At 32.9% G+C, this 15,587-nt stretch overlaps 1 protein-coding gene across 4 annotated transcripts in view; it reads right to left on the bottom strand.

Annotated features, from left to right (window-relative positions):
• UBR3 (ubiquitin protein ligase E3 component n-recognin 3) overlaps positions 1-15,587 on the bottom strand; it is a 240,113-nt gene that overhangs the window by 122,418 nt on the left and 102,108 nt on the right. For all 4 annotated transcript variants that reach the window (XM_014785872.2, XM_014785873.2, XM_087435378.1 and 1 more), the window contains 3 exons: positions 14,432-14,528; positions 3,616-3,757; positions 107-211 (listed from right to left, as the gene is read on the bottom strand). In XM_014785872.2, coding sequence (XP_014641358.2) covers positions 107-211; positions 3,616-3,757; positions 14,432-14,528 — 344 coding nt within the window. The remainder of the gene's footprint in view (positions 1-106; positions 212-3,615; positions 3,758-14,431; positions 14,529-15,587) is intronic.

Raw genomic sequence — 15,587 nt, 5'->3', positions numbered from 1 at the left:
TAAGAAGATCTTATATGAGTACAATGAATCCATAAATAAATTCAAGATGTATACTACCTTTATTAAGGCATAACTTTAATATTTAAAAATATAAGAAACTACTTACCTCTTCATCTGATTCCTCTTCAGCTGAATTTTCAAGTCCTAATTCAATCAGATATAAAACCATGCACAGTACATGTTCTGACAGATTTTGATGATCCATCAAAATCTTTAAAAAGGGAAGAAAAGCCTCATAATTACTTTTTTCCATGAAATATATTTCACTTAAATATCCAAAAACATTTTAATGTTATAGATTAAAATAACATAATCATATATATGAAAATATAAACATATTTATAGTATGATCAGATATGTAAGTAAAGCTACATCTTGGTGAAAAGACTAAAACCAAAAAAAGAGGCTCCCTCTCAAGATCACATAGTATTTTAAGTTATATCTAGAAATACTAGTTTGCTGATCTTCAAAAGGTTAACACATTAAATAGTCCACTAAAACCATTAATATAAATATACTAGTGTCTAATAAAATAATTTAATAAGAATATTTTACATCCTAATTTGCTGACATTCTTCTCCTGATGACAGGGATATCAGATAAATAAGTTTGTCAAATAGGATAATTCATGCAAATGTGTCGAACATAGCACCTGGCATGCCAGGAACACAATAAATGTTTATGGAACATTATTGTTCTTAAAATCTGTCTCTAAAAGTAAAGTTCTGAGCCTGAATATTTGCAGTTGTGTAAATGTGTGTTTTATATAGGTGAGAAAGGAAAAAGGGATGCAAGTGGTTAGCAGACAGGCTTCTCTGAGGAAACTGATAAATCTGACCTTATACATGGATTACACAATGCAAGCCTTACACATCTTACACAGGATTTCAGGGCTACCTACGCCAATTACTCATTCAATATGATGCAAGAGACTACTAAGCAGCAGATACCTAAATTATCATAAGGAAAAAAGGGCCTGGCAGCTATCGTGTTCTCCTCATTATAAAAAAGTCATCTGGCCAAATGATGGAAGGGTTAAGAGGAAGCAGTTCTGTGGGGAGAGGTGTTGCAGGTGAGACTGCAGAATATGAAAAAAAGACGACAGGTGAGGCTGAGCCTCATAGAAACTGCCCAAATGGCTGAGAGGGCTTGGAAAGGAGGACTTTGGCACTTAAAACCTACAATCTACTGTGATTAAAGAACAGACGTCAATTCACTGAGTTTCTAAGGTTTATTTTGACCACTGAGAGGGCTTTTCCATTCATCTTTTGTGTGGCACAGAGGTGAGGAGCACAGACTTTCAAAACCTTTTAAAAATCTAGTTTTTTAATACAAATTCTGTCTAAGCTAGCTATTTAACCTTGATCAACAGACTCTGTTGATCTTTAAAACTGGAATAATGGTCCAGAACTGCCGTGAGGATTATATGAGTTAACATCTGTAACTTGTTAGCAATTGGTGTTCAAGAAATAGTAGGTAGGTGGCGCAGATGGTGTGAGGAGCAGGAGCAGCAGTCAGAGGGGATCGTAGGCTGGGAAGCAACAGAAGTCATCCTTTCTAATCCACTATCTTACAGAGAGGAAACCAAGGCTCAGCTACACACCCAGCTAGTGTAAGCAATACCAGAACACAGATTTCAGACTCCCAATGATTGCCTATCATTACTACACTGCCTCCTCTTGATAAATACAACATGACTAGCTAAATTCAAGTAAATTTTGGCTTGAAGTCCTGTGACACTACAGCTTATAGCTTTAGATAACTAACTTAAAAAGCTAAGGGAAAAAAATCACCTTATTAGGTACTGCGAAAAGAACTAAAAATGATTTTTCTGGGGAGTTTTATTAACATGTTCTATATTAAAGTTTTTGAACATTAAACATGGCAAGAGATGAAATGGTTTACTGAAATCGACTTTTAGAAAGTTGACTTGCCAATGCAATGTCAATTAGAGAAGTTTTTCCTATTATTATTAAAGTCAGAAAAGCTATTATAAAGTTGAAATTTTAAAAAATTTATTCATAATAACCTTGTAACAACTAAAACAGTGTTTTTCTATTTTTGATAAAATACTGTTTTTACATTAAGCAAAGGAAAAGGTTGAAAAATATAACTTGAAGAATACAAATCATTTGTAGCAGGGCTTCTTTAATTTTTAAATTATGAATTATTTACTTATTATTTATTATTATAACAGTACTCAGCTTCACACTGGAACTAGTTATTTAACCTTTAAAACTCAATAATCACAACTGAAAAATGAGAATAATAATAGAACTTTCACTCATAAGGATTTTTGCTAGAATTAAACTATTGTATATAAGCGTATGCAGAGCATTTGAAACAAAATCTGGCAATAAGTAAACATTCAAAAAATGTCTGTTATTTGTAAAACAAATATCTTTTTAGTATGAAAAAAATCTATTTTTAATGAAGAAAAAGAACATTTTAAATCACTTTACTGAATAATCCTCTTGGAAATTAATGAAAATAAACTATTCAAGATGTTTTTTGAGGCACATGTCTAAAATTTTAACAGGAATAAATTTTACAAGTAAAATGAAAAATAGGTCATGGAGTAGAGTTGAAAAGAATGGGGGGGTAGAGAAATCTCAAAGCATTATTTCATTATACAGCAAATATTAAGAAAAAAACTAAAATATCTACTTAACAAAATTTAATATATATGTTCTTAAGTAATTTTTAAAAATTTGTATGTAGTAATTGGCAATTTGCATAACAAGTACACTGACTTTTCTTTTAATTTCGTTTAATTTTTCAAATTCTAGTTAGGAAGAGGAAGAAACAATAGGTTCTTTGTATCTAATTGTATAATATCATGTCTATAGTTATTTTATAGATATTTATGGTTATTTTATCTATATGAGTATAGTTCTTTTATCTTTCATCTCTTATCTGGATTAAATCATAAATATGCCTATTATATATACATATATATATATACACACACACACACACATTCCACAATCTTAGGTATACAATTTTTGAGTACATAATTAATGTTAGCCAAATAAACAAGTCAGTTCTGTGTGAGATGACCCAAGAATAAAACAAATTATAGGTAAGAAGAAAATAAAAACATTATCTTTTGAGTTTCTAAGGTATTTATCAAAAGAAAATTCTCAATGCTGCTACATTGGAACCTATTCAAATCCACCCATGTCACATGCCTGATCAGATGGAAAAGCCAAGAGAACAACACTAAACTAAGGGTCACTGGCCCCCATGGCTGGCATCTTAGTTTTGTCATTTTAGTGGATACTGATGGTTGTTTGGTCTCTGTTGTTCATTCTAACCCTCCTGTAGTTCCACAACATTTCACTTCTTATTCTACAGAAACCATAAATAAATATTCCTAACTGAAACTGGATAGGATGAATACTTTCCCATAAAGAATGGTATAGCTATTCCATTATTTTCAACTTAGAATTTATACATATGTGATTATGACATATCCTCATACACCTTAAATGTATAAATACACTTTGCTTTATAAGTGGTACTTTTATGTAAATATTATGCCTTATAACTTTCATTTGAAAATTATGAAAATAAATTCTAATCTCAGTCTTTCTATTCAAATTACTACTGTACCTTGTAAAGCAGAGTGAATAGCACAATGTGTAAAGTTTTACAGTGCAAAAGTCTCATGAGACCTTTATAGCTGGGATGGAGTGGCGTTCTTTTCTTATAGGGGGGCCAAGGATTTCCAGGGAACTTTCCGCTCTGTTTTAAACTGCAAAAATAAAACAAAACTACAGTTAGACGATAGACTCAAAATTAAACTGTGGTTTACATACTGATTTATAGATATCAATTTTTGTCACATTTTTCTATGCAGTACTATTTTTAATCGAATTGCTCAAAAATGCCAAATGGATATCTATTCTCTCCAAAATGAACATTACTATTTCCTTTCCCATTGGATAAAAATAAGCAGAAAGAGCTAAGATGAAAACTAGAAAGAAACATGAATAGGAAAATGTTAACAAAGGGAAATGAACAGAAAGAATACAAAATAAAGTGCTAAACAAAGAAATTTCCAGTTGCAACAACTGAACAAAATAGATAACCTAAAAATGCTCCCACTACCAACAGCTGAAAAATCTAGATAAAATATAATTTTTTGAAGGCATATTTGAACTCACAAAAAAAGAAAGTGGAGTTTTCCCAGGTACCAGAAGAAAAGAAGGAATTAACAACGAGCACTAACACTGTGTTTGCCAATGGTTTTCAAGTCCTTGAGCAGGCAGATCTCAAGGTGTTAGGCTCATACAAGGCTCAGAGATGGAACTGAGATCTCACATAAAACTGACACCTTTGAAAGGTTTACCCTCAATGAAAGGATAACTCACAAGAAGAAATAAGACAGCTTGTCTGTCTCTTCTGCAATGGAAGATCAACAGACTCCTCAGGAAGATAATAATTATGAATTTGTATGTAAATAATAGCAAACTCAAAATACAAAAGGCAAAATCTGAGAGAATTACACAGAGAAATCAACAAACCCACAACCATAACAGAAATATTAACATACTTCTATGTGATAGAAAGCCAAAAAAAATAAATTGATAAGAATTTTGAAGATTTTTTAACAACACAATTAACAAGCCTGAATCAAAAACAAAGAACATCCAATAATTTAAAAATACACATAATTGAAACTACACTCAGAACATTTATAAAAACTGACGAAATATTAGGATGCAAAGTAAATCTCAACAATACCAAAAGAACTGATATACAGACCACAACCACTTGTCACAAAGCAAATAAAACTAGAAATCAACTAAAAATATAACCCAAAACTCCATACATGTAGATATTTTAAAACACTGTGTTCTTAGAAATTCAGAGGTCTTTATAATCATAATAGAAATTTTTAAATATTTAGAACCTAAACCAAGTAGAAAAAATTGTGGGATACAACTAAACCAGTACTTGGAAGAAAATTCATAGCCTGAAATGAATACGTTTTTTAAAAAATCAAAAACTAAGCATCCAAGAAAAGGGAGATAATAACGAATAATAAGAAGTTGAAAGAAGATAATAACAGATAATAAAGGAAAAAAGAATGAAATAGAAAACAAGAAAAATAAAAAGAAACAAAATCGAAAGTTGGTTCTTAAAAAAATAGTAAAACTGGCAATCCTCTGATAAGACTAATGGAGAATACAAAACAGCAAACACAAATAAATAATGGGAATAAAAAGGAAGATGGGATTTTTTTAAATCATTAAGTATATACTTAAGACAAAACAGAAGATTTCTTAGAAAAATATAACTTGACAATCCCTCTCGAGAAGAAATAAAAATCCTAAGCAGGACTATAACCTTTAAAGAAAGTGCATCAGTAGTTTTAAATTACTCACACACACACAAAAAAAATACATGAGGCCTAGGTGGCTGAATAGGCAGGTTCTATCAAAACTTCAAGAAACATCCACATGAAAAAAGAATCAAGTTCTTCTACCTCACACTATATACAAAAATTAATTCAAAATACATCAAAGACTTAAATGTAAAAGCTAAAACTGTAAAACTTTCAGAGGAAAACACAGGCCTAAGTGTTTGTGACCTTGGAGTCTTTGTGACCTTGGATTAGGCAACAGATATGACACCAAAAGTATAAGCAGCAAAAGAAAAAAATAGATAAACCGGACTTCATCAAAATTAAAAGCTTTTGTGCTTCAAAGGACACTCTCAAGAAAGCAAAAAGATAGCCCATAACCCACAGAATGGTAGAAAATATTTGCAAATCATATATCTGATAACTCTAGTATTCAGAATACATAAAGAGCTCTTAAAATGCAATAATTAAAAGACAACCCAATTAAAAAATAGGCAAAGGATCTGGATAGAACTTCTCCAAAGAAGATATACAAATGGCCAATAAGCACATGAAAAGATATTCAACATCAGTAGCCATCACAGAAATGCAAATCAAAACTACAATAAGATACCACTTCATACCTACAAGGATGACTATGATCAGAAGACAGATAATAAGCGCTAGTGAGGATGTGGAGAAACTGGAACCTTCATACACTGCTAGTAAAAATATAAAATGGTGAAGCCATTTTGGTAAACAAACTGGCACTCTCTCAAACAATTAAACAGAGTTACCATTACAACCCAGCAATTCCATTCATCTATAGATATATACTCAACAGAAATGAACACACATGTCCACACAAACACTTATATACAGATGTTCATAGTAGCATTATTCATAATAGTCCCAAAGTGGAAAGAACCAAAATATCCATTAACTGATGACTGGATAAATAAAAGTGGGATATCCCTACAACAGACTACTATTTGGCAAGGAAAAGAAGTACTGATACATGCTACAACATAGATGAACCTTGAAAACATTACGCTAAGTGACATAAGCCAGTCACAAAAAACCACATTTGCTTCCATTTACACGAAATGTCCAATATAGGCAAATCTATAGAAACAGAAAGTAGATTAGTGGTTGTCTAGGGCTGGGGTATTGAGGGGAAATGGGTAGTGGCTGTTAATAAAGTTTCTTTTTAGAGTGATGAAAATGTTCTAAAATTGATTGTGGTAATAGTGGCACAACTCTGTGAATACACTAAAAACCATTCAATTGTACACTTTTAAAAGGTGAAGGGTATTGTATGTGAATTATATCTCAATAAAGCTGTTAGGAAAAAAAAACTTCAAGAAACAGATAATCTCCCCTCCTGATATATAATTTTAGAGACCAGCAAAAGGAGAAAAGATAAACAGACAATTCTATGATGCTAATATAACCCTGTTACCAATACAAGGATACAATGATTTAAAAAATTTATAAGACTATCACTTTCATGAGTATAACGTAAAAAAATTCTTTAAAAAAAACTAGTAAACCATATCAAGCAATATTTATATTCTTTAAAAAAAGAGTATATCATGATAAGATTAAGTTGTTCTCAATAATGCCAAGATATTTGGATTGTACACCATCATCCACACAGATGCAGGAAAAGCACTTGATAAAATTAAAAACTCATTCATAATAAAAATTCTTGGTAAGCATGAAACAGAAAAGAATTTCCTCAACCTGATAAACGGTAGCTACTAAAGCAAATATTATATCTAATGGTGGAAAAGCATTAGGAACAAGACAAGAGTGCTTTTCATCATCGCTATTATTCAATACTATATTAGAGACCTCACCAGCAAAGATGGACAAAAATGTGTGTGTGTATACAGGAAGAAAAAAAAAACAAAACCATCATTATTCCTAGAAAATTTAACTTTCCACAGAGAAAATCTTTTAAAAAACCACAAATTGGGGCCGGCCCCGTGGCTTAGCGGTTAAGTGCGCGTGCTCCACTACTGGTGGCCCAGGTTCAGAACCCCAGGCGCGCACTGACCCACCGCTTGTCCGGCCATGCTGAGGCGGCGTTCCACATACAGCAACTAGAAGGATGTGCAACTATGACATACAACTATCTACTGGGGCCTTGGGGAGAAAAAGCTGGGGGGTGGGGGGGGAAGGAGGAAGATTGACAACAGATGTTAGCTCAGGGCTGATATTCCTCAGCAAAAAGAGGAGGATTAGCATGGATGTTATCTCAGGGCTGATCTTCCTCACACACACACAAAAAAAACACAAATTATTAGACCTAATAACAGTCCAGCTGAACATAAGTTGAAAACAAAAATCAACTACATTCCTGTTCACTAAGACAAAAGAAATATAATTTTAGGAAACATACTACATATAATATCTATAATTATTATAAAATAATTTTGAATAAATCTAACAAAAGATATCCAAAACCTTTATTAAAATTTTTTTTTATTTTATTGAAAGAAATTAAAGATGACAAATAAATGGAGAGATACGCCATGTTCACGGGTCGGAAAATACATTACTGTTAGGATGCCATTTCTACCAAATTAATCTATTAATTCAGTACAATTTCAATCAAAATCCAACCTGTTTTATTGTTAAATTTGATATGGTCATCATAAAATTCTAGGCAAAGGGCCAATAATAAATAACTCTTATAAAGAAAAGAGAGAAGATGGAGAAGGAGTGGAAGAAGGAAGGGGAAGAGGAGCAAGGAGAGGAGAAAGGAGAAGGAGACAGTATTCATGACAGTAGGGTACTAGTTTACAGAATGAACAGGAGAGAAATAGACCTATACCCATACACATACTTGATAGAGTCAATTGTCTTTATTCACAGTAGTAATGTTCTATGAAGTCGCCACAAACGCTGAATTACTGCTCCTAGGGGAAATGCAGGGTTAGGTTCCTGCAAGTCTAGGGTCACAACATTTTTGTGAACCGAAATGCCATTTGCATTATATAGGTTCGTTTTCAATGCTGATGGGACTGGCTTGTCCCCATCAGCAGTGAAAATTTGCTCTTCCACATAACTCTTTTCCTGTATAACACTTAGCAAGTATTTTTTAAATTCTTCTGCAGTCTCATAATCTGCAGAACCTGCCTTGCCTGCAAGTTTAACATTTTTCACACCTTATTACTTTTTGAAATGTGCAAGCCAGCCGGCACTCGCCAAGAAAGGTTTAACATTTTCCTGACCCTGGGTAACGCAACAGTAAATTTCTTCAGCTTTCAGCCTCACAACAATGCTGTCCTTTTTTTAGCAATCATAATCTCATGAGTCCACAAATTTAGCTTTTCATCTTTTCCGTAGTTTCCTCACAGACTTAGCACTTTTCGGAGGGGCCTCAAGTACAGACCAGTGAATTTTCTCTACTTTTTTCCATTTTTACCATTGAACTCACAGTCAACAGCACTATAACTCAAGCCTAAACACAGCTTATCTAACAATGAATTTTCTCTGTAAAGCACATCAAAGCCTTCTTGCCCTTAGGAACACTAGAGAGCACTTCAGCATTACATTTGGGGGCCATTTTAAACAGCGAAATCGCCAACAAAGACAAAAATGCCATGAAGCTTGCGTATAACAACTTATATCTGTAACTGTCTATTTTAAGTTGATAGCAACTTAAGTTTGATCCCCTTCTGAAGCTCAACATTTTTTACTCATTTGCACTATTTTCAAAAATGCAAAAATGTGGCACTAAACAGACCATGAAAAAAACACTTGTTTACAGTATGACCACTGAAACAAGAGGGCAGAGCACTGCTTTGTTCGACCTCAGCTGGATGCACTCCACACATGTCCATACATAACTTCAAATAACTAGGAGAGTATTGATTTGGGGTTTAAAAATAAATTTTAGCGAGTAGCCAAATCTGCACATAAAGAATCTGCAAATAATGAGGATGAACTATATATGACAGAATTAGCATTACAAATCAGTGAGAAAAGGACAGACTGTTCAATAAATGGTCCTGGTCTATAGGGAAAAAAATAAATAAATCACTACTTCACTCTCTATAAAAATCAACTCCAGGTGGATTAAAGATCTAAATATAAAAAGCAAAACTTTAACTAATAAACTTCAGACAATCTAAGAGAAAAATCGACAAGGAATAATCCATACACAGTTCTCACAGCAAGAAATATGAAGGGAAATTAATAGTTTTTTTAAAGGCTCAATATCACCTAGTAATCCAGAAAATGCAAATTAAAAGGAGTTATACATTTAGCACTTGAAGTTAAAATGACAGAATGAACATAACTATTTAATTTTACTTTCACCCAAAACTCCAAGAAAACTACAATAATGGTTTTTTGTTTTTGTTTTTGTTTTTGTTTTTGCAGTAATGCTATTTTTACAAGGATGAAAACCACAAGGATGGGGAAAATCAGAAAAGAAAAAAAAAATGCAAACTTTTGACAATTGGAAAGCAAATGGACATGTGGTAACTCATCTGTCAAACCTAAGAAAGCCAAATCATAAGAAGGTAATGGGGAAAATCAACCCAAATTACACTGCAGAATCCTCAAGACTCAGAAACTGGCAGCACTTGGTACCTTAATAACTGGAGGTGAGGAGATGCAAAGCTAAAATGAAGATTGCATGGAAACTTCTCCCCTACTCCAACAGAATTCTGGCTGGAGAATTCACCTCTGAAGAAGGTAAAACATAAGCACATTTAAGGGTAGGAGGATGGAGGATTAAAGCCATCATATGCATTTTTGATTCAGAACCCCTAGGCCTTGTCTCCCAGTCAGTTCACAGAATAACGGCAGCCAGACCATTATCTTCTGGGCAATATTTGAAGATACTTCTCTGAGGAATCTGATCAGACCACAAAGAAAAGTTTTAAAGAGACTAATATGAGGACTTCTCAACAAACCTGCCTGCCCACATCACCCTACGTTAAACCTCTAATCCTACAAGTTCCACTAACACACTAAGAGTTCTTAATCACAAGCAGCTAGAATTATCAGAGATCCAAAGAATGCCTCTAACATGGAAGCTAGAGACCGAACAATAGAAAACTGAACTTAGAGGAAACATACTATGCAGGTGGGGAAAAAAAAACTTAAAAAAATGATCGGGGCTGGCCCCATGGCATAATGGTTAAGTCTGGTGTGCTCTGCTTCAGCGGCCCAGGTTCATGGGTTTCAATCCCTGGCACGGACCTACACCACTCATCAAGCTATGCTGTGGCAGCGAACCACATACAAAATGGAGGAAGACTGGTACAGACGTCACCTTAGGGCTAATCTTCGTCAAGCAAAAACAGAGGTGGGTTGGCAACAGATCTTAGCTCAGAGCTCAGAGCTCTACTAGCTCAGAGCAAAACTTCCTCACCAAAAAAAAAAAAAATTAACAAACCAGAGAAAAGAGTTGCATCTATGATTCAAGAAGAACATGCCATAAAATAAAGTTTGCATTTAAAAAAAAATGGTTTCTATATAATACTATTCTGGGTACATATAAGCATAATTTTCAAAATAATCCCAATACCTCGTGATAAAATATTTCAACTATTCTATTTCATTTAGCATAGAAAAGCAATTTTTAGTTTTTATTTTGTTTCTTTGTCTGCTTTAAGCACTAGCCCCTATATATGCAGCACCTAGATTAATAAAGTATTCCAAAATAAAGGTTATATATTTGTTCAAGGCAGCAGGTAATACATCATTCTGACTGCTCTTTTCAAAAGCATTAATGGAATAATGCAAATGAAAAGCTATATGACAGCAAAAAATTTTTAAGTGACTCAAACCGACACCGAATTATTGATTAGTTTGAGACAAAAATTATATATATAAACTCATATATCATACTTTCAAACATGGGGCAGCAGCCATTAACCTTTCAGATAGGAGATGGGAAACAAAAGAAATACCAGAAACTATAGTATAAGAAAATTTGCTTTCCAGTTGAATTTAAAACAGCCACTGTATAAAATCACATTTGTCTTTTGGAAATGGCCTAGACTATAGTTCCAATACTGCCATTAACAAACATATTTCACTGAGCTTCTCTGGGCCACAGTGTCCTCATATGTAAATAAAACAGTGAACTGAATAAATGGTTTTCTGACTACTGGTTTGTTTTGCTGTTGGCTCATTTTTCTTCTTTTTAAAAGCTGAACTGTTCATTAAGGGTAATGTGAGAGGGAGTGAAGGAAGCAGGATGAGCCTCCTCCACTCTCCCAGGCCTCCTCTTGCTGTTGCCCAACCCTCTCTTTCAGTGGCCCCTAAGACACTTTTATAGAACCTGGATAGAATATCTTGAAGGCCTTTTCTAGCAATAAGAGCCAAAGATTCTAAATATCTAAACTTCACATAAAGCACCTCCCTTATTTTCACTTAAATTCTCAGCACAAAAATTTAAAGAAATTTACTTTTCATTCACTTAGCAATTACTGATTGCCTACAAAGTGCCTAGCACCAAGCTGGATTCTGAGGACACAACAGTTTTAATTTATCCAACGATTTGTCACTATTATTATTCAAAAGGCCTTTCTATTGTCTTCTTGCAAATAAAAATGGATCATACTCAATAAAATTAGTTAAGCCACTTAAAACTAAAAGAAAATGAAAATGACCAAAAGCCAATAAGTCCTACAGTTCAGGGTTATCTTCCCAGTTGTGCTCTTATAAGAACGGAAACAGTCAAACATACAGCAAATAAAAGATATCACATAAAGAAAGCAGATGCTATATTTCACATACAAAATAAATTTCAAAAAAAATTAAGTTTTACAAAGAACAAACACATTTCTTCATGGGTGTGATATTTAAGTACACAAAATGTTATCAGATGAATATAATAGCTTACACATAAAATTTCAAAGATTAAAGAAAATGATTAAAAGGTTTTAGTCTGAAGCTAAAGAGTATATTTATTTGTCATGTTATTATTGCTTTATTTAAATACACATTTCTTTTAAAACATAAATTTTCAAATTCTCAAGAAACATCACAGCACTTGAGAAAAATATCTAAGAAACTATAAAGAAATTGTACAGGAACTCAAAAGTCCAAATGGAGGAAATGAGAGAATTGGGAAAAATGGAGAGCAAAATAGGAAAGAGGAAAAATTAATAAAAAACAGTTCCGGGGAAATGCTTTTCTCTGACTATATGAAGTAGTTATAAGTCAAAATATGATATAGATCTAAACAACTAATAACACAGAACTGATTAGAAAACACAAGATACCTGCAAACAGAAAAGGTTACCTATATGTCCGTATAGGTCTAAACCAGGTTTCTCAACCTTGACACTAATGACATTTGGGGCCAGATAATTCTTTGGTGTGGGTGGCAGACCCAGCCTCTACTAGATATCAGCAACAACACTCCCAGTCTTCAGACTGGGCCAAATGTCCCCTGGAGGACAAAAATTGTCCCTGGTTGAAAATTACTGGTCTAAACAAAGGAAATAAACTCCTCAGAGCTCAATTAAAAGTCAGCTAAGTAAAAAATAAAAGATACAATTCTATTTGCCTTACAGAGTGCCTGGAATATGACAAGCACTCAATAAATATATATTGTTAAACAAAATTTCCCCTTTAAAAGTAATTACATTAGGTGTTGAATGATTCCTTCAAAGCTTTGCAAGTTTCAGCCCAATTCCAGTCCAGATTTCTATTAATTACAATGTAAAAGAGCATGATAAAATTTACTACATATTTAATTCTTATATATTCAAACGACTACCCACCACCAACACTCTCTGAAAAAGGCAGAGCCATTTAAGACAACAGTGTTTATAAAGGCCACGTTAGGTTTTCCATGCAAATACTTCCTCCCACCCATCTTTTCATTTTTCAACGTGAACTACTCAAATGTATTTATTCAACAAAAACATTCTGAATGCCTACTATGTGCCAGCACTGAAGTACATACTGAAGATGTAAAAGAGATATAGAGACAAAATATCTTCCCTCTAGGAGCTAACAGTCTAGTAAAAAAAGCCTATAAGCAAACAAATAGTTACAAAACCACATGAAAATAATAAAAAGAAGTTGTTAAGAAAGCAGAGAAAAGAGAACCTCAGACTATCTCCCTAAGGGTTTTATAGAAAGGTAAAGAGAGATGCTGATAGCTGCACTAGGTTTTGTTTCTCTTTTTTGTTTTTTTTTTCTTGGGGGTCGGGCAGGGGCGGGTAATGCTAAAATTGTACACCACAAACTTTGTCTGTGATGTCTGTGATGGATCTTAAATTCAACATAACTCTATTACTGCAAAGTCCAGGCAAAAGAGAAGTTTCAGTTACACCTAATATCTATATTTACACTTTGATAGTAATCTAGACAAATATTTTCTCAAGATCAAAGACATCTGCATCATTTTAAACTCGTTTTTAAAATTTTTAACTTAAGCTTTAGAAAAGCACAAATAAAAGATGATAGCCTATGATGTTCAGCAATATAATATTAACTACTAAGGTTTAAAAATAGGTGGAAATAATAACATTAAAAAAATAGTCTACAACAACAGAAAATTGAATTCTTCATTAAAAAGATATCCTTCAAAACTTTTATTTTCTGCAGTCATCAACATTTTAAACTACTTTATTAAATATTTACAAATAAAATTCATTTTGCTTTGGCTATTTCCCCAGGTGTCAAGAACATAGAAATATTACCACACTTTTTGTAGATACCCATCATCTCTGATGTCAGCCAATTTTATTCTCTTAACTTGTGCCTCCTCTACTGGTTTAAAAGTAGAACAACACAAAACCAAGCTTTGAATTCCACTGGTCAACAGCAACTAAATAAGTTTATTTTTTGATTTACGTTTATTTGTGATCGTGTTTTATAAAATTTATTTTTATCAGACTAACATCAGGTTTTGGATCAAGATCTTGAGAACATAAATCTCAGCCAGATTATTTTTTTTATCCTAAAATATTATTTTCTCCTCTAAAGACTGAGAGAACACTTTAATGAGAGTATATCACATTTGTGTTATAAGCGAAATTTTTCTATATAAATACAAAATATCCATTATTACACTAATCAATATAACAGACTTACAATGCTGTATATCTGTCCATTGCAGACTGCACGTCTCTACGGTAAACTGTTCGAAGAATGACCATGACGGGGTCAAACTCCTGATCCCAGACTTCAGCTATTATTCAAAAGAAAGTAGAAACAAAACACTGACTTCTTAGGAATAAAGTCAATCTCTAATGACTAATTATATTTAAGTATATTTTAAATTTAAAAGATGGGATAGTTTAATTTGATTATATATTTGCCTTAATAAGCTTGATATCAAGACTACTTTTCTATGTTAAAAGTTATAATTTCATCATTATGAATGTTCTCTTAAGTTCAGCAAGAACTAGTGAGCAAAAAGTTTTACAATGTGATAACGCCTCACCAGAAAAGTTTAGTTCACTGTTTTTCTTGGCAAAGTGCCAATAAGAAAGTTAAGAACACAATGTATTAACACTTTTAATAGTGTTCAAAGATGAAAACTAGATTCAAAAATTAATGAGTTATTGACTGTCAAGAGTCTCACTATATAAACATTTCTTATTTATAAAAGGTTTTCTGTTCTTTTGCTAAAATTGACAATTGATCTTCTTACCTTCTCCATCATTAGGAACCACTATCCCATGTGTGGTATTTGTACAATCGGCAGTACACAAGATGATTTTAAGTATTAAATGGACAAAGCTTTTTATTTTAATAATATATAATTATTTTAATATGTATCAGAAAATTGTCCATTGCAAGTAAAACCCGTGACCTCACTAATAACCATGCTTAGGATGAGGCGAAGTTTAAAAAAGTGAATTTATTTAAGCAAATACAGTACTAAGTATATAAGATGGTATTTAGATGTCGCAAAAATCTACAATGTGGCCTGAGAATAGTTATTTTAGAAACTATTGCCTTAAGAGTGTCTCTTTCCTAGATTAAGTTTTTTGCCCTCTCATTCTCTCTAGCAGAATTCTTAACATTTGAAAACACGCTAAGAGGCTTAAACTTCTCCCCACACATGTACCATAATTTCAACTTTCTAGCATAAGAAACCATTAACAATTGTCCCTATTTTCATATAAAGGGTTATTCATCCTAAATTACCATAGGTATGACTTAAGATCCTTAAGACACACCTTCACAATGACACAGACCTTTGCTATTATTTCTTTGCTATTATTTCTATCATTTACTTTCC

The sequence above is a fragment of the Ceratotherium simum genome, chromosome 9 (genome assembly GCF_057802395.1).
Source record: "Ceratotherium simum simum isolate JZ-2026a chromosome 9, ASM5780239v1, whole genome shotgun sequence".
In the NCBI taxonomy this organism is placed as follows: domain Eukaryota; kingdom Metazoa; phylum Chordata; class Mammalia; order Perissodactyla; family Rhinocerotidae; genus Ceratotherium; species Ceratotherium simum.
Note: the sequence above shows the minus strand (reverse complement) of the source record. Positions and strands in the feature narration are given on the sequence as shown.